An 18,719-nucleotide genomic window follows, 5' to 3' on the forward strand; every position below is an offset into this window, starting at 1 on the left:
ACAGTGTATACTGTCCATCTCACCTCTCCACTGCCTCATACAGTATATACTGTCCACCTCACCTCTCCACTGCCTCATACAGTGTATACTGTCCACCTCTCCTCTCCACTGCCTTATACAGTATATACTGTCCATCTCACCTCTCCACTGCCTCATACAGTGTATACTGTCCACCTCACCTCTCCACTGCCTCATACAGTATATACTGTCCACCTCACCTCTCCACTGCCTCATACAGTGTATACTGTCCATCTCACCTCTCCACTGCCTCATACAGTGTATACTGTCCACCTCACCTCTCCACTGCCTCGTACATTGTATACTGTCCACCTCACCTCTCCACTGCCTCGTACAGTATATACTGTCCACCTCTCCTCTCCACTGCCTCATACAGTGTATACTGTCCACCTCACCTCTCCACTGCCTCATACAGTATATACTGTCCACCTCACCTCTCCACTGCCTCATACAGTGTATACTGTCCACCTCACCTCTCCACTGCCTCATACAGTGTATACTGTCCACCTCACCTCTCCACTGCCTCATACAGTGTATACTGTCCATCTCACCTCTCCACTGCCTCATACAGTGTATACTGTCCATCTCACCTCTCCACTGCCTCATACAGTATATACTGTCCACCTCACCTCTCCACTGCATCGTACAGTGTATACTGTCCATCTCACCTCTCCACTGCCTCATACAGTGTATACTGTCCACCTCTCATTTTAAATAAGGTTAGAGCTGTACAATAGGTTAAATAAAATAGTCTGTTCTATAAGCACCACATTATTTTTCTGTCCGCCGCCACAAAACAATCTGGAAGTGCCCCTCCCGAGACCAGGCTCTGGATCCGCCACTGTCTCAAGCTCTGTCAGGTTGGTTGGGGGCCATCGGTATACAGCCATTTTCAGGTCTCTTCATAGATGTTCCATTGGGTTCAGGGCTCTGGCTGGGCTATTCAGTGATATTCACAGAGTTGTTCCTAAGCCACGCCTGTGTTGTTTTGCCTGTGCTTAGGGTCGTTGTCTTGTTGGAAAGTGAACCTTCAGCCCAGTCTGAGGCCCAGAGCTCTGGATCAGGTTTTCATTAAGAATATCTTTGTACTTTTCTCCATCCAGCTTTCCCTCCACCCTGACCCTCCAGCATGATGCTGTTATCATCATGCTTCACCGTAGGGTGGTATTAGTCAGTTGAGCAGGGCTTGGTTTCCTCCACATAGAATTCAGACCAAAAAGTTCAATCTTGGTCTCATCAGACCAGAGAATCTTGTTTCTCACAGTCTGAGAGTCCTTTATTTTTTTGTTTTGTTTTGTTTTTTAAATCCAGGTGGGCTTTTATGTGTCTTTTACTGAAGAGAGGCTTCTTTCTGGTCATAAATCCCAGATTCATGGAGTGCTGCAGTGATGGCTGACCGAATATTTCTCCCATGTGCGAACATAATCTATGGAGCTCAGCCAGAGTGACCACTGGGTTCTCAATCACCTCTGTTATTAAGGTACTTCTTCCCCAATACTTAGTTTGGTGGGGAAGAGCTCTAGGAAGAGTCCTGGTTGTTCCAAACTTCTTCCAGGAAGGGTCCAGGAAAATGAGAAGAATCCTGCCCTCAGAGGCATGGTCACTGGTAATATTGTGTTGACAGGGCAGAGCCTTACAAGCCAGGCCTCAGATGTAGATTTGATGTTATCGACATAGTGAACCAACACAGTGGAAAATGTCACCTGAAGGAGTGCAGGAAAACGAGGAATTACAGATAAACCATCACTATTAGTAAGTGGTAATAAGTCATTTTTTGTCAATTGATGCTGAAAATTGCAAAACCGGAATACCCCTTAACATAGAAACATAGAATGTGTCGGCAGATAAGAACCATTTGGCCCATCTAGTCTGCCCAATACCAGTATGGGTGCTACACTATTGTATGGTGGGCATTAAGGGGGCATTCTACTGTGTAGGGGTACTAAGGGGAAAACGTAACAATAAAGCTTGAAGTGTATGGACTCCCTGGAGTATTAGGTCATGTTCTTCACTACAAGTCAGACCCACATGCCCCTACCATAACTCATAGCGGCTGTAGGACATTTGATGATGTCACAGTCATGTGATCAGTTACATGGGAGGGATGTAAATGTTAGTGGCTGTAGGACCTTTGATGATGTCACAGTCATGTGATCAGTTACATGGGAGGGATGTAAATGTTAGTGGCTGTAGGACCTTTGATGATGTCACAGTCATGTGATCAGTTACATCCCACACGACCCTTACAGGACTGTGTTTTACATGTGTATTCAGACAAAGAGAGAAAACAGGATTTGCACATAGGACTGTACGGTAAAGAGGGAGAAGGGATGGAAAAAAGTGTTTTACATAGGACTGTCAGAGGAGGGTGCAGGCATGTTGTACATGGGGCTGTTTGTCAGAGGGGTCTGCAGGGATATTTTACATGGGACTGTATGTTGGAGGGGTCCGCAAGGATTTTAAATGGGACTGTTTGTCAGAGGGGCTGCAGGGATTTTACATGGGCCTGTATGTTGGGGTGGGGGGAGGTGTTGAGATCTCCTAGTCTGCAGAGTCAGTGATGGGACTTCCAGCTGTAGTTAGTGAGTCGGATCATTAGATTCATCTCAGTAACAAGATCCGACTTTTCCTGCTCCCAAATTTAATACTAGGCAGTCGTCCCTTCCCTCCGTGTTTACGGTGTGTATTGTGTGTGTTATATGTGTGTATTATGTATATATTGTGTGTCGGTGCTGACTGTCTACATGTAAAGGAGCCATGGTCTATTCTCCTGGATCAGCCGGGTCAGGTCCGGGGTATTTTGGGTTTTCAGGACCAGATACCGTTTTGCCACTTTTAGTCCACAACAATGTGGTTTTTGCAGCAGCTTTTATTTAGTTGTCAATGCAGGTTTCTTTTTTATCATTTTATAAATATATATATATATATATTTTTTTTAAGGGTTTCTGTCACCAGAATTAACCCTATTAAACTGACTGACATTAGCGATGTACCCTAACTGTACTATTTTTATGCTTATGGATGCCCCGGTTACTTCACAATTTTAACTTTGATGATATGCAAATTAGCCTCTAGGAGCGGGGGGGGGGGGGGGGGGGGGGGGGGCGTTGCTCCTGATCCTGGAGGCTCCGTTCTCCCACTTCAAGTCACGCCCTGCCGTCCTTGATTGACAGGGCCAGCGTTCGTATTCTCTGGCGGCGCTGTGTGCTGGATAAATCTCGTGCCTGCGCAGTCCCAGCACACACGGCCGGCAGGAAGAGACGAACGCTGCCTGGCCCTGTCAATCTGGTGATAGAAACCCTTTAAGAATATTTAGGTTTAGAAGACTTTTTTTTAGTTTTTAACAAAAAAAATGTTTATTTTCTGGTAATCTACGAATAGCTGTGTGAAAAGTTAGTGACCATTACAGATTGTGTAGTCTTCTAATTTAGAATGGTACAAGGTGGAGGTAAGTGGTAGAGAGTGGAAAGGAGCTTCCCGAAGGGCAGATCAGTATTGTAAAGTATTGTTATTTCTGCTCATGTTTTTGGAGGATTATGTCAATACTTCAGGGTAAAGGATTATGAGAGTTATAGTGACCTGGAAGATGAGATCTGGCTGCTGTATGTGGTACACTGCTGTGTGTGTCCTGTGTAACACTATATAGCAGGGGGGGTCGGCTGACTAATATATTAGATCATCAATTTGGTATATATATGACACCTCAATAGCTAAGTCATCTCCATTGTACTCGAGAAACATAGAATGTGTCGGCCGATAAGAACCATTTGGCCCATCTAGTCTGCCCAATATACTGAATACTATGGATAGCCCCCGGCCCTATCTTATATGAAGGATGGCCTTATGCCTATCCCATGCATGCTTAAACTCCTTCACTGTATTTGCAGCTACCACTTCTGCAGGAAGGCTATTCCATGCATCCACTACTCTCTCAGTAAAGTAATACTTCCTGATATTACTTTTAAACCTTTGCCCCTCTAATTTAAAACTATGTCCTCTTGTAACAGTTTTTCTTCTTTTAAATATTCTCTCCTCTTTTACCTTGTTGATTCCCTTTATGTATTTAGCAGTTTCTCTCATATCCCCTCTGTCTCGTCTTTCTTCCAAGCTATACATGTTAAGGTCCTTTAATCTTTCCTGGTAAGTTTTATCCTGCAATCCATGTACTAGTTTAGTAGCTCTTCTCTGAACTCTCTCCAAAGTATCAATATCCTTCTGGAGATATGGTCTCCAGTACTGAGCACAATACTCCAAATGAGGTCTCACTAGTGCTCTGTAGAGCGGCATGAGCACCTCCCTCTGTCTACTGGTAATGCCTCTCCCTATACACCCAAGCATTCTGCTAGCATCTCCTGCTGCTCTATGACATTGTCTGCTGCCTACCTTTAAGTCTTCTGAAATAATGACCCCTAAATCCCTTTCCTCAGATATTGAGGTTAGGACTGTATCACTGATTTTATATTCTGCTCTTGGGTTTTTACGCCCCAGGTGCATTATCTTAAATTTTAGTTGCCAGATTTTTGACCATTCCTCTAGTTTTCCTAAATCCTTTTCCATTTGGTGTATTCCTCCAGGAACATCAACCCTGTTACAAATCTTTGTGTCATCAGCAAAAAGACACACCTTAACATCGAGGCCTTCTGCAATTTCGCTGATAAAGATATTAAACAATATGGGTCCCAGAACAGACCCCTGAGGTGCCCCACTGGTAACAATACCCTGGTCTGAATATACTCCATTGACTACAACCCTCTGTTGTCTGTCCCTCAGCCACTGCCTAATCCATTCAACAATATGGGAGTCCAAGCCCAAAGACTGCAATTTATTGATAAGCCTTCTATGTGGGACAGTATCAAAAGCCTTACTAAAGTCTAGATAAGCGATGTCTACTGCACCTCCGCCATCTATTATTTTAGTAACCCAATCAAAAAATATCAAAATCAATAAGATTAGTTTGACATTATCTCCCTGAAGTAAACCCATGCTGTTTTTCATCTTTCAATCCATGTGATTTTAGATGTTCCACAATCCTCTCCTATCATTGTTTCTTTATGATTTCCAATTTCTGAGACACTTTACTTCACATAAAATCTTCTTCCAGATGTGATTTTTCTCTCAGTTCTCCATGTTTCCCTCAGGTTGCTTAGGTACAAGACTCTCTTCATTTGAAAGATAATTGTCCTTTCCATCAATGACCCAGCAAGAATGGAGAAGGACAGAGACCACATGGCTGCAAAGATATTAGACCTCACACTGGAGATCATCTCCTTGATAACTGGAGAGGTGAGAGTCTCACATGACATCACTCTTATCTCTAGTAATAAACCAGGGAAATGACTGGAAAGGTGAAGGATTCTTAGAATCTCTGTAGTGATCGGCGTCTCCCCATACACAGGATTACACAGTAGTGAAGAAGTCGTCTGGTGAGTGTGTGACACCCCGTGTGTCCGGAGGATGGAGCAGGACCCAGAGCCCCATCACCGAGCCTCCACCTCATTCCCTGATACATGAGCAGAAGATCCTAGAACTTACCACCAGGATCACTGAGCTGCTGAGCGGAGAGGTGAGCGCTGCTGGGAATGCTGGGACATTGTACAATAACACCAAGGGAGAGGTCTGGTAATGACTGTGTCCTTGTGTTGTCAGGTTCATATAAGATGTCAGGATGTCGCTGTCTATTTCTCCATGGAGGAGTGGGAGTATTTAGAAGAACACAAGGATCTGTACAAGGACGTCATGATGGAGAATCACCAGTCCCTCACATCACCGGGTAAGAGGAGCCCTTCTATGACTGTAGAGGAGTCACATACAGGGAGTGCAGAATTATTAGGCAAGTTTTATTTTTGAGGATTAATTTTATTATTGAACAACAACCATGTTCTCAATGAACCCAAAAAACTCATTAATATCAAAGCTGAATATTTTTGGAAGTAGTTTTTAGTTTGTTTTTAGTTTTAGCTATTTTAGGGGGATATCTGTGTGTGCAGGTGACTATTACTGTGCATAATTATTAGGCAACTTAACAAAAAACAAATATATACCCATTTCAATTATTTTTTTTACCAGTGAAACCAATATAACATCTCAACATTCACAAATATACATTTCTGACATTCAAAAACAAAACAAAAACAAATCAGTGACCAATATAGCCACCTTTCTTTGCAAGGACACTCAAAAGCCTGCCATCCATGGATTCTGTCAGTGTTTTGATCTGTTCACCATCAACATTGCGTGCAGCAGCAACCACAGCCTCCCAGACACTGTTCAGAGAGGTGTACTGTTTTCCCTCCTTGTAAATCTCACATTTGATGATGGACCACAGGTTCTCAATGGGGTTCAGATCAGGTGAACAAGGAGGCCATGTCATTAGATTTTCTTCTTTTATACCCTTTCTTGCCAGCCACGCTGTGGAGTACTTGGACGCGTGTGATGGAGCATTGTCCTGCATGAAAATCATGTTTTTCTTGAAGGATGCAGACTTCTTCCTGTACCACTGCTTGAAGAAGGTGTCTTCCAGAAACTGGCAGTAGGACTGGGAGTTGAGCTTGACTCCATCCTCAACCCGAAAAGGCCCCACAAGCTCATCTTTGATGATACCAGCCCAAACCAGTACTCCACCTCCACCTTGCTGGCGTCTGAGTCGGACTGGAGCTCTCTGCCCTTTACCAATCCAGCCACGGGCCCATCCATCTGGCCCATCAAGACTCACTCTCATTTCATCAGTCCATAAAACCTTAGAAAAATCAGTCTTGAGATATTTCTTGGCCCAGTCTTGACGTTTCAGCTTGTGTGTCTTGTTCAGTGGTGGTTGTCTTTCAGCCTTTCTTACCTTGGCCATGTCTCTGAGTATTGCACACCTTGTGCTTTTGGGCACTCCAGTGATGTTGCAGCTCTGAAATATGGCCAAACTGGTGGCAAGTGGCATCTTGGCAGCTGCACGCTTGACTTTTCTCAGTTCATGGGCAGTTATTTTGCGCCTTGGTTTTTCCACACGCTTCTTGCGACCCTGTTGACTATTTTGAATGAAACGCTTGATTGTTCGATGATCACGCTTCAGAAGCTTTGCAATTTTAAGAGTGCTGCATCCCTCTGCAAGATATCTCACTATTTTTGACTTTTCTGAGCCTGTCAAGTCCTTCTTTTGACCCATTTTGCCAAAGGAAAGGAAGTTGCCTAATAATTATGCACACCTAATATAGGGTGTTGATGTCATTAGACCACACCCCTTCTCATTACAGAGATGCACATCACCTAATATGCTTAATTGGTAGTAGGCTTTCGAGCCTATACAGCTTGGAGTAAGACAACATGCATAAAGAGGATGATGTGGTCAAAATACTCATTTGCCTAATAATTCTGCACGCAGTGTATAGACGATGTATTCAGTGACAGACACAATAAAGATTCAGGCTTTATGATACACTCTCAACATTGAAACTGCAATACCAAAAAGGGAAATTTGTGAAATTATGGATATCAGGGGCGTAGCTATATGGGAAGCATGGGAAGTGGCTGCTTTGGGGCCCGAACTCAAAAAGGGCCCACCCAGGAGGAGGACTAAAATATTTTATTGTCAGGGCCCACTCAACAGTATTATAAAATGACATTATATGCAGAGACACTGTAGAAAACTGACAGACAGCAGCTGTTGGGCCTTGTTTGAGAGAGCTATTTTGACTAGCCACAGGAGTGGCGGGTGCACGGGAGGAAGAGGTTGTGAAGAAGTTCCTGGGGGTGGCCCCATTAAAAAAAAATTCTGTGGGGCCCACTCATTTCTAGTTATTCCATTGATAGAAATCATAAGATAAATAGACATATTAATGATAATGCATATGAATGAAAGTGCATGCTATCAGTCAGGTTGTTAATTGTTGTCTGAGGAGTCCTCTGCCATGCTAAATGCACTTGAGCACACAAATCATCAAGATCCGCTGCAGGCCATGGTAGCATTTTTAGACCACAGTAGTCTGCTCACAGTAGCGCTAGCAACGTGCGGCCTGGTGTTCAAGAACGGCTTCTGGAACACGGAGAAATGGCCGTACCTCTGGATCCACAACCAAATCAATGTAACACCAAATTGTTAGTGTACCTGAAATGATGACTAGAGGTTTCCAGACACCATACATCACTCGTTCCCATACTGTCTAGTGGCAGATCGCTATTAGATAGCACAATCTCCCGCCGGCAAGAGCTGATTTTTAAGCATACTTAAAAATCAGAATTGTCTGATGAACGAGCGTTTGCTCATTCATCGGGCAATTGGCGGTATTATTAAACTGCGAGATGATCTCTAACGAGTGTTCATGTGAACGCTCGTTAGCGATTATTGGCCAAAATATTGGCTAGTGTAATACAGCCTTAACAAATAATGGATAAAACAGTGACTTAAAAGATGCAAAGGACCAATCAGCTTCATATGCTGGTCTTAGAACAAAGTTCACTGGCATAAAATCCACACAAAAATTTTAAAAGATGCGTGTCTCTTTATAATTTTGGCATACCTCGCGAAGTAAGTGCACCAGAAACTGAAATGTAGATTTAAAGGCTATTTAAACCTTCAAGGGCAATTTTTCTATGATTGCATTTTACTCATTTTGGGCTAAAAATCTTTTTTTAAATAACTCTATTAAAAAATATTCAGCCATTCTATCACAAAGGGTTAACTGTTTGTCTAGCTGTGTGACTCGTATTTTCACTTTACCTTTGTGCCAGTCATCTAATAAACCTTTTCTCTAAATTAATTAAAGGTCATAAACACTTATTTAAACCACATATTGAGTTTTTGAGATCAGCGATAAAGAGACGTTAGCTGAGCTGCCTAAAGGAAACAGCAAAAATACAGAGCCTGCTACTAGAGAACCTCAAGGCTGTACTGAGAAAGCGGCTAAATTTTTTTAATAAAGACCAATTGAAAATGTTTTTTAGCTCAAAAGGAGTACAATGCAACAATAAAATGAATTGCCCCCAAAGGTGTACACAGCCTTTAAATCTGATGGCTGCGTAGACACTGCCCACTTTTAGAAAAGTGGCAAGTGTTCTGTAAATGGGGGAAAGTTCTCACATTTTGTTTTGCGCTTGTAAAATGTTTCACTCCCTATGGTGTTTTCTATGTTTTTCTTCCATGTACAGTCAGGTCCATAAATATTGGGACATGGACACAATTCTAGCATTTTTGGCTCTATACACCACCACAATGGATTTGAAATGAAACGAACAAGATGTGCTTTAACTGCAGACTGTCAGCTTTAATTTGAGGGTATTTACATCCAAATCAGGTGAACGGTGTAGGAATTACAACAGTTTTCATATGTGCCTCCCACTTGTTAAGGGACCAAAAGTAATGGGACAGAATAATAATCATAAATCAAACTTTCACTTTTTAATACTTGGTTGCAAATCCTTTGCAGTCAATTACAGCCTGAAGTCTGAAACGCATAGACATCACCAGACGCTGGGTTTCATCCCTGGTGATGCTCTGCCATGCCTCTACTGCAACTGTCTTCAGTTCCTGCTTGTTCTTGGGGCATTTTCCCTTCAGTTTTGTCTTCAGCAAGTGAAATGCATGCTCAATCGGATTCAGGTCCGGTGATTGACTTGGCCATTGCATAACATTCCACTTCTTTCCCTTAAAAAACTCTGTGGTTGCTTTTGCAGTATGCTTTGGGTCATTGTCCATCTGCACTGTGAAGCGCCATCCAATGAGTTCTGAAGCATTTGTCTTATTATGAGCAAATTATATTGCCCAAAACACTTCAGAATTCATCCTGCTGCTTTTGACAGCAGTCACATCATCATAAAATACAAGAGAACCAGTTCCATTGGCAGCCATACATGCCCACGCCATGACACTACCACCACCATGCATCACTGATGAGGTGGTATGCTTAGGATCATGAGCAGTTCCTTTCCTTCTCCATACTCTTCTCTTCCCATCACTCTGGTACAAGTTGATCTTGGTCTCATCTGTCCATAGGATGTTGTTCCAGAACTGTGAAGGCTTTTTTAGATGTCGTGTGGCAAACTGTAATCTGTCTTCCTGTTTTTGAGGCTCACCAATAGTTTACATCTTGTCGCGAACCCTCTGTATTCATTCTGGTGAAGTCCTCTCTTGGTTTTTGACTTTGACACACATACACCTACCTCCTGGAGAGTGTTCTTGATCTGGCCAACTGTTGTGAAGGGTGTTTTCTTCACCAGGGAAAGAATTCTTCGGTCATCCACCAGAGTTGTTTTATGTGGTCTTCCGGGTCTTTTGGTGTTGCTAAGCTCACCGGTGCGTTCCTTCTTTTTAAGAATGTTCCAAACAGTTGTTTTGGCCACACCTAATGTTTTTGCTATCTCTCTGATGGGTTTGTTTTGTTTTTTCAGCCTAATGATGGCTTGCTTCACTGATAGTGACAGCTCTTTGGATCTCATCTTGAGAGTTGACAGCAACAGATTCCAAAAGCAAATAGCACACTTGAAATGAACTCTGGACCTTTTATCTGCTCATTGTAATTGGGATAATGAGGGAATAACACACACCCGGCCATGGAACAGCTGAGAAGCCAATTGTCCCATTACTTTTGGTCCTCGAACAAGTGGGAGGCACATATGCAAACTGTTGTAATAAATACCCTCAAATTAAAGCTGACAATCCATTGTGGTGGTGTATAGAACCAAAAAGGTTAGAATTGTTTCCATGTCCCAATATTTATGGACCTGACTGTATGTGAATTATTTACTGAAATTGTACATTATACTGTTTCTTACATCTTTATACTGTACTTTATTTCCTGGCTTGCTATTGTCTCAATAAAGCTTGATTGCTTAATAAAAAGATGAATTACATTATTTGGGAAAATAAGAACATTTGTTTGATTTTCCAGGTGAATATTGGATGAAAGACTTCCATCGACATTTCCATTTATCTTTCTATAATGAAGCAGAAAATAACACCATGCAAGCTAATTCAACAACTCCTAATGTACCCTCAGTCCTTCACAGCGGAGATCTATCCTCCGACATTGCAGGTCACAAGATGCCTTTGTCTAATCAGTCACTGATTTTCAAACAAATAACTGGACATCACTGGTCTAATCTTGCTATGCATGAGAGAAATCAAAGACCTAAAAGGGCATTTTTATGTTCAGAATGTGGGAAATATTTTAACCAAAAATCGGATCTTGATAGACACCAGAGAATTCACACAGGAGAGAAACCATTTTCATGTTCTGAATGTGGGAAATGTTTTAGTCGGAAATTATCTCTTGTAGAACATCTAAGAATTCACACAGGAGAGAAGCCGTTTTCATGCTCAGAATGTGGAATATATTTTACCCATAAATCAGCTCTGCTTCATCATCAAAGAACTCATACAAGAGTGAAGCCATTTTTATGTTCAGAATGTGGGAAATGTTTTAGTCAAAAATTGGATCTTGATAGACATAAGAGAACTCACACAGGGGAGAAGCCATTTTCATGTCGGGAATGTGGGAAATGTTTTAGTCAGAAATCATCTCTTGTGGAACATCTAAGAATTCACACAGGAGAGAAGCCATTTTCATGCCCAGAATGTGGAGCTCGTTTTACCTATAAAACAGATCTTCTTCGTCATCAGAGAACTCACACAAGAGAGAAGCCATATTCATGCTCAGAATGTGGGAAATGTTTCAGTCAAAAATTGGATCTTGATAGACATTGGAAAACTCACACGGGAGAGAAACCTTTTTTATGTCCTGAATGCGGCAAGTGTTTTAGTCAGAAATCATCTCTTGTAGAACATTTAAGAATTCACACAGGAGAGAAGCCGTTTTCATGCTCAGAATGTGGATCCTGTTTTACCCATAAATCAGCTTTGCGTCATCATCAGAGAACTCACAAAAGAGAGAAGCCATTTTCATGCACAGAATGTGGGAAATGTTTTATTCGAAAATCAGATCTTGATAGACATCAGAGAATTCACACAGGGGAGAAACCATTTTTATGTCCTGTATGTGGTAAATGTTTTAATCAGAAATCGTCTCTTGTGGGACATCTAAGAATTCACACAGGAGAGAAGCCGTTTTCATGCTCTCAATGTGGAAAATGTTTTAGCCTGAAAGTGGGTCTTATTAGACATCAGAGAACTCATACAGGAGAGAAACCATTTTCATGTTCAGAATGTGGGAAATGCTTTAGTCTGGAATCGAGTCTTGTTAGACATCAGAGAACTCACATGGGGGAGAAGCCATTGTAATGATCAGAGCGAGAAACCATTGTAATGATGATCAGATCTCATACATAAATTGGACTTGCAACTATTTAGCATATTATTATTTATGTAGATTTTTGTCATGTAACTGCATCATTACTATTTTGCTCCTAAAATTCTAAATTTTTTGTAATTTCACCTTTGGCTTTCATCACTGCCTGAATCCTTCTGGGCATGCTCTCGATCACATTCAAGCATGCCTCGACTAAAATCTGTTCCCAGGTCTCTTCTACACATTCCCAATGTTGGTGCGTACTGGTCCACTCACTTGGGTACGAATACAATTATTCCTTCAAAGCTACCAACAAGTGTTTGATTGGGTTGAGGTCTGGGGACTGTGGGGACCAATCCAGCACCTCTACTTCATTGTCATTGAACCATTTCTTCGCCAATCTCGACATATGCATCGGGTCGTTCTCCTGCTGGAACACTATGTCGTTCTTTTCATATCCAAAGTACGAAGTAACTCGTCTTGTAGGATACTCACATATAGTTCCGCATTGAGACCACCATCGATCCTGGTGAAGTATCCAACGCCTTTGACTGTGAAACAACCCCATATCATCAGGCTTCCTCCACCGAACTTGACAGTTCCTTCAATTTCTCGATCCGTTTGCCCCCTTTTCCCTTGTTGCTTCCAGACCCATTTGCACCCATCAGAGCCAAGTTTATGGACTTTCATCTCATCGCTCCAAATCACCCATTTCCGATCTTCTACTGTCCACTGTTTGTACTTTTTTGCAAACGCTTCTTATGAAAGTCGAGGCTTCTTCACCTTTTTTCGGGCCACCATCCCAGACTTCTGTAATGCACATCGCACAGTGTTTGCATGGATGTCTGTGATCTCACACCTCCACTGCCAAGCTTGTCACTCAAGAACTGATAGACCTTGTGATGAGCCGACTTGTTGACTGCAATATATTGCCTGGGCGTCCACCTCTTGGCTTTGGAATGGATGGACGGACTTCATTTTGTATTCTTCCAACTGTCATGGCGCTCACATAATGCAGTTTGGGAATTTTCTTGGCCGAGATACCGCTATCGATGACCTGGATGATGCTGTTTCTCTTTTCTTGGGAAATCTTTATGGCTGCTACTGAGCTATTAGGGAATGTAAGAACAGGTTGTAATTTGTAGTATACAAGAAGAAAAAGATTTTTCCACCACCAGGAGGAAAACAGTAACAATGGAGTTACATGACAAGAATCTGCATAACTAATCACATGCTAAATAGTAGCAAGTCCAATTTATGTATGAGATAGCCAAGATAGTCTATAAAATGATGGTAGTCCCACGGTCGAAGCTGTAGTGAATGGTGAGATATGGAGCCTGCAAGTCAAAAGTTCAAAACATTGTTAACCTTTTGCTCATCAGTGTATCTGTACCAGTCACATCTTACTTATAAAAGACCCTTGATGATATCACAACCAGTTGATCAGTCAAACTCATGACCAATAGTAGACATGTGTTTCATTATAGTACAAACCGGATTCCAAAAAAGTTGCAATGATGTGGAGATGGCAAATTTCAATATTTTATTTGTAATAGAACGTAGATGACAGATCAAATGTTTAATCTGAGTAAATGTATCATTTTAAAGGAAAAATACGTTGATTCCAATTTTCACGGTGTCAACAAATCCCAAAAAAGTTGGGACAAGTAGCAATAAGAGGCTGGAAAAAGTAAATTTGAGCATAACGAAGAGCTGGAAGACCAATTAACACTAATTAGGTCAATTGGCAACATGATTGGGTATAATAAGAGCTTCTCAGAGTGGCAGTGTCTCTCAGAAGCCAAGATGGGTAGAGGATCACCAATTCCCACAATGTTGCACAGAAAGATAGTGGAGCAATATCAGAAAGGTGTTACCCAGCGAAAAATTGCAAAGACTTTACATCTATCATCATCAACTGTGCATAACATCATCCGAAGATTCAGAGAATCTGGAACAATCTCTGTGCGTAAGGGTCAAGGCCGTAAAACCATACTGGATGCCCGTGATCTCCGGGCCCTTAAACGACACTGCACCACAAACAGGAATGCTACTGTAAAGGAAATCACAGAATGGGCTCAGGAATACTTCCAGAAACCATTGTCAGTGAACACAATCCACCGTGCCATCGACCGTTGCCAGCTGAAACTCTACAGTGCAAAGAAGAAGCCATTTCTAAGCAAGATCCACAAGCTCAGGCGTTTGCACTGGGCCAGGGATCATTTAAAATGGAGTGTGGCAAAATGGAAGACTGTTCTGTGGTCAGACGAGTCACGATTCGAAGTTCTTTTTGGAAATCTGGGACGCCATGTCATCCGGACCAAAGAGGACAAGGACAACCCAAGTTGTTATCAACGCTCAGTTCAGAAGCCTGCATCTCTGATGGTATGGGGTTGCATGAGTGCGTGTAGAAAAATATATTCAGGTTCTAGAACAACATATGCTCCCATCCAGACGTCATCTCTTTCAGGGAAGACCCTGCATTTTTTAACAAGATAATGCCAGACCACATTCTGCATCAATCACAACATCATGGCTGCGTAGGAGAAGGATCCGGGTACTGAAATGGCCAGTCTGCAGTCCAGATCTTTCACCTATAGAGAACATTTGGCGCATCATAAAGAGGAAGGTGCAACAAAGAAGGCCCAAGACGATTGAACAGTTAGAGGCCTGTATTAGACAAGAATGGGAGAGCATTCCTATTTCTAAACTTGAGAAACTGGTCTCCTCGGTCCCCAGACGTCTGTTGAGTGTTGTAAGAAGAAGGGGAGATGCCACACAATGGCCTTGTCCCAACTTTTTGGGGATTTGTTGACACCATGAAATTCTGATTCAACATATTTTTCCCTTAAAATGGTACATTTTCTCAGTTTAAACTTTTGTTCCGTGATTTATGTTCTATTCTGAATAAAATATTAGAAGTTGGCACCTCCACATCATTGCATTCAGTTTTTATTCACGATTTGTATAGTGTCCCAACTTTTTTGGAATCCGGTTTGTAAGTTTATAACCATAGAATAGGGAGAAACTATTTGGTGGGGTTCCTATCACTGGGAGCCCTACAGTTTTAGAGAATAGGGGTCTTGAATCCTGTAGAGCCCCAAAAATGAACAAAGCAGCAGGTTGGGCATGTGCACTTGCTGCTCCATTCATCTTATTGGAACATTTCAGAACAAGCCCAGCACAGTTCTCAGCTGTCTCCAATATTGCAGTGTATGGTTAAGGGGGTTGTCTTGCCATATATAGTGATATATAGCTCTGGCTCGGCTATTTTCGTCTGCCCCATAAAAAATGAATGGGAGCAGGGTGCGGTGCGCTCCCATTCACTTCAATGGGAGCAGCGCTTGGTGGTGGACGAACCCTGGGAAATCTGGGGTCCTCCAGCCACAGCTCTCCCCGCTCCGTTCTCGTTGTAGGTGCGGGTCCCAGAGGTGGGACCTGCGCCTATCAGACAATGGGGGCATATCCTCGTGATATGCCCCCATTGTCTGTGATGGGAATACCCCTTTAATGACTAGGTAAATTTTCATTTTTGACATTTTATTTTTTCCCTCCCACATTCTAAAAGCCATAACTTTTAAAATTTTTCATTCACATTTTTTGTGGGACAAGTTACATTTTTTAATGGCACCACTTAATTTATCATATCTTATAGTAAAGCATGGGGGGGGGAATTTGTGTGGTGAAATTTTTTAAAAATTAATGCAATTCTGCCATGACTTTTTGGATTTTGTTTTTTGACTTTCAGGATTTACAAAAAATTACATGACAACCTTATTTGGCTGGTTGGTACAATTGCGTCAATACCAAATTGATACAGTTTTATTATGCTTTACTACTTTAAAAAAAAAAAAAATCTTTAAAAAAATATATATATATTTCGGTGTACAGAGATGTTTGAGGACTTATTTTTGTGGAGAGAGCTGTAGGTTTTATTGGGACATATGAGTTTTTGATCACTTTTCATTAAATTTTTAGGGGGTGAGTGAGGTGACCAAAAAAACTGAAAATCGACCATTTTAGATTTCATTTTTTTCATTACTTCGTTCACCATGCATAGTTTTATATTTCGATAATTTTGACATTTTCGGATGTGGCAATTAGTGATGAGTGAAGCAAGCTTTGGATGCTACATCCGAAGTTGCTACGTTCAAAACTTGGGAATAATATTGTATGGAGATCCGTCTCCGTACAGTCTTAAAATATATGGTCAACGATGAGCCAACGTTAGCTATTCGCAAACTCACGAGTGACTTCATTGAATAACTTTGGTAATTGATTTTTAAAGTGGAAAACCACTTTAAAACTTGAAACCTGGTAACCTGAAAACGTGAAACTTTAACAACTGGTACCTCGGACCCGAAGCCGAGTTCGGCTCATCGGAGACCATACATTTTAATACTGTGCGGAGACGGTATATTAATATGTGACCTTCTGATCACTTATACCGTAGACTGCTATAGTATGCTATTGCTATTATTATGGGATTTTTACTGGTTGCTGCAGGCACAACTTAACAGGCAGCTTACTGTGACAGGCAGGAAACCTCCATAAGGCCCCAGGCCTCCATAATAACCGATGATAACTTTTATGTTTTGCCATGGGGGCTCTGATCTCATTATTTACTGCTGCTTTGGACTACACAGTGTTCCATAGCATTATAGATGGTAGTAATACACTGACAGGCAACCTAATGTGCATATAATGATGGCAGGCCTGGGGGTCTTTGTTAGGCCCCTGGCTACCACTGCAACAGGTCGGTGCCCCACTGAGCTTTTGCCATAATCTCATGGGGATATTGAGCAGTGCCTGCCAGATCATCATGACTGACATCTGTCATGATGCAGGAGCTAGCACTATCCTTCATACGTCATTAAGGAGTTAAAGACCAAGCATTTTTCTTCCTTTTTTTTCCAATGTCATATTTCTATAGCTGTAACATTTTTATTTTTATGTCGATCTAGATGAATGAGGCACAGTTCGTATTTTTGAGCAGCACAATTTTGGAGTACATATAATTAATTTTTTAGACTTGTATTCATATGACAAAAACAGAAATTCACTTTTTTTTTGTATTTTTTTGTTAAATATAAATTGCCGCATTTTTGGAGTGAACTAAACCAACAATTAGGTGGTGTAAAGTTAAACTAGACAGTGTAAAGATGAGCCAGATGTTTTTATCCAGTGTGTGACTACTTTTACACATCTTACTTTAGACAATATTGTAAATCTGCCCTATTATATATTCATGTAGTGTCAGTAGGAAATTTTAGATCTCATATCTTACATCTGTGCTCATAAAACCACTTACTGATGATGGTTGTTGGTTTAGGCACACTAGAAAGGTGGGAAAACCAAAGTTGATTTACAGGGGGAGAAGGAACATAAAAGATCTTAGGTGAGATTTATAAAGGGGTGGGGTCACCTCATACTTTGGTGGCGTATCCACCGATGTCCATTCTCTAGAACGGGGCCCCCAAAGCTTGGTTTAGGCACACTAGAAAGGCTGGAAAACCCAAGTTTATTTACAGGGAAAGAAGGAACATAAAAGACCTTAGGGGGAGATTTATTAAAGGGTTGGGCTTACCTCATACTTTGGTGGTGTATCCACCATGTCCAATCTCTAGAACGGGGCCCCCAAAGCAAAGGAGAGAGCACCATGTATGCGCAAAGTGCTCTCCATTCGCTTTAAAAGGGTTTCCGGAAATAGCTCAACTATTTTCCTAACTCCCATAGAAGTGAATAAAGGGTGGCCGCACTTGGATGGGGTGCCCTCATTCACTTTGGGGCCCTAGAGATAGGGTCCAAGAGGTGAGACCCGCACCTATCATACATTGGGGACATATCCTAGTTTGTGCCACATCATGATGTTCTACTCTGACCAGAGAACTTTCTTTCATATGTTTGGGGAGTCTACCTCATGCTGTTTGGGTTGTCCTCAGGATAGGTTATCAGTATATGAGCGGTTTGGGATCCAACTCCCAATCCCACGGATCAGATGTTTGAAAAGACTGTGGTGCTCTATAGCAGCTCACTCAACACTAGCCTGGCCAGTAGTAGCAGGCCACTGTTGTCCCTCACTGTTGGTAGAAAACTGATAATTTTTGCTGATTAAATCATTGACTGGATGGTTTGCTCATCATCTCAGTCACAGCGGTATAACGTTGAGTCTAACACCATGTTTTAAACCATAGCTTAGCGCATTCCTCCTGGATCAGGGTAATGAGGAAGTGGTGACATCAGAGGAGGAGAATGCTGGTGGCAATAAAGAGCAGAACCAATGTGCAGGTAAAGCATCCAAAATACTGCCAGAAAAAGATAGGAGAGCATCATGGGCAGGACCACAAGTAACAATAAACTCGTGGTAGCCCCTCACCTTCAGCCATCGTGCTCAGGGCACAGCAGCCCATAGAGCAATGTGTAGGAGTAGTGTCTGCTGCTGCTGTCCCTCCAGTTCTGGGAAGATATGGAACT

General features: G+C 41.9%; 1 protein-coding gene across 1 annotated transcript; it reads left to right on the top strand.

Annotated features, from left to right (window-relative positions):
* Positions 1-5,560: 5,560 nt before the first annotated feature.
* LOC120999699 (gastrula zinc finger protein XlCGF26.1-like) lies at positions 5,561-12,356 on the top strand. Its single transcript, XM_040430719.1, has 3 exons — positions 5,561-5,581; positions 5,665-5,788; positions 10,890-12,356. The coding sequence occupies exons 2-3, from the start codon at positions 5,704-5,706 to the stop codon at positions 12,236-12,238; spliced, it is 1,434 nt and encodes a 477-aa protein (XP_040286653.1). The 5' UTR covers positions 5,561-5,581; positions 5,665-5,703; the 3' UTR covers positions 12,239-12,356.
* Positions 12,357-18,719: the final 6,363 nt, after the last annotated feature.

The sequence above is a fragment of the Bufo bufo genome, chromosome 4, assembly GCF_905171765.1.
Source record: "Bufo bufo chromosome 4, aBufBuf1.1, whole genome shotgun sequence".
Classification (NCBI taxonomy): domain Eukaryota; kingdom Metazoa; phylum Chordata; class Amphibia; order Anura; family Bufonidae; genus Bufo; species Bufo bufo.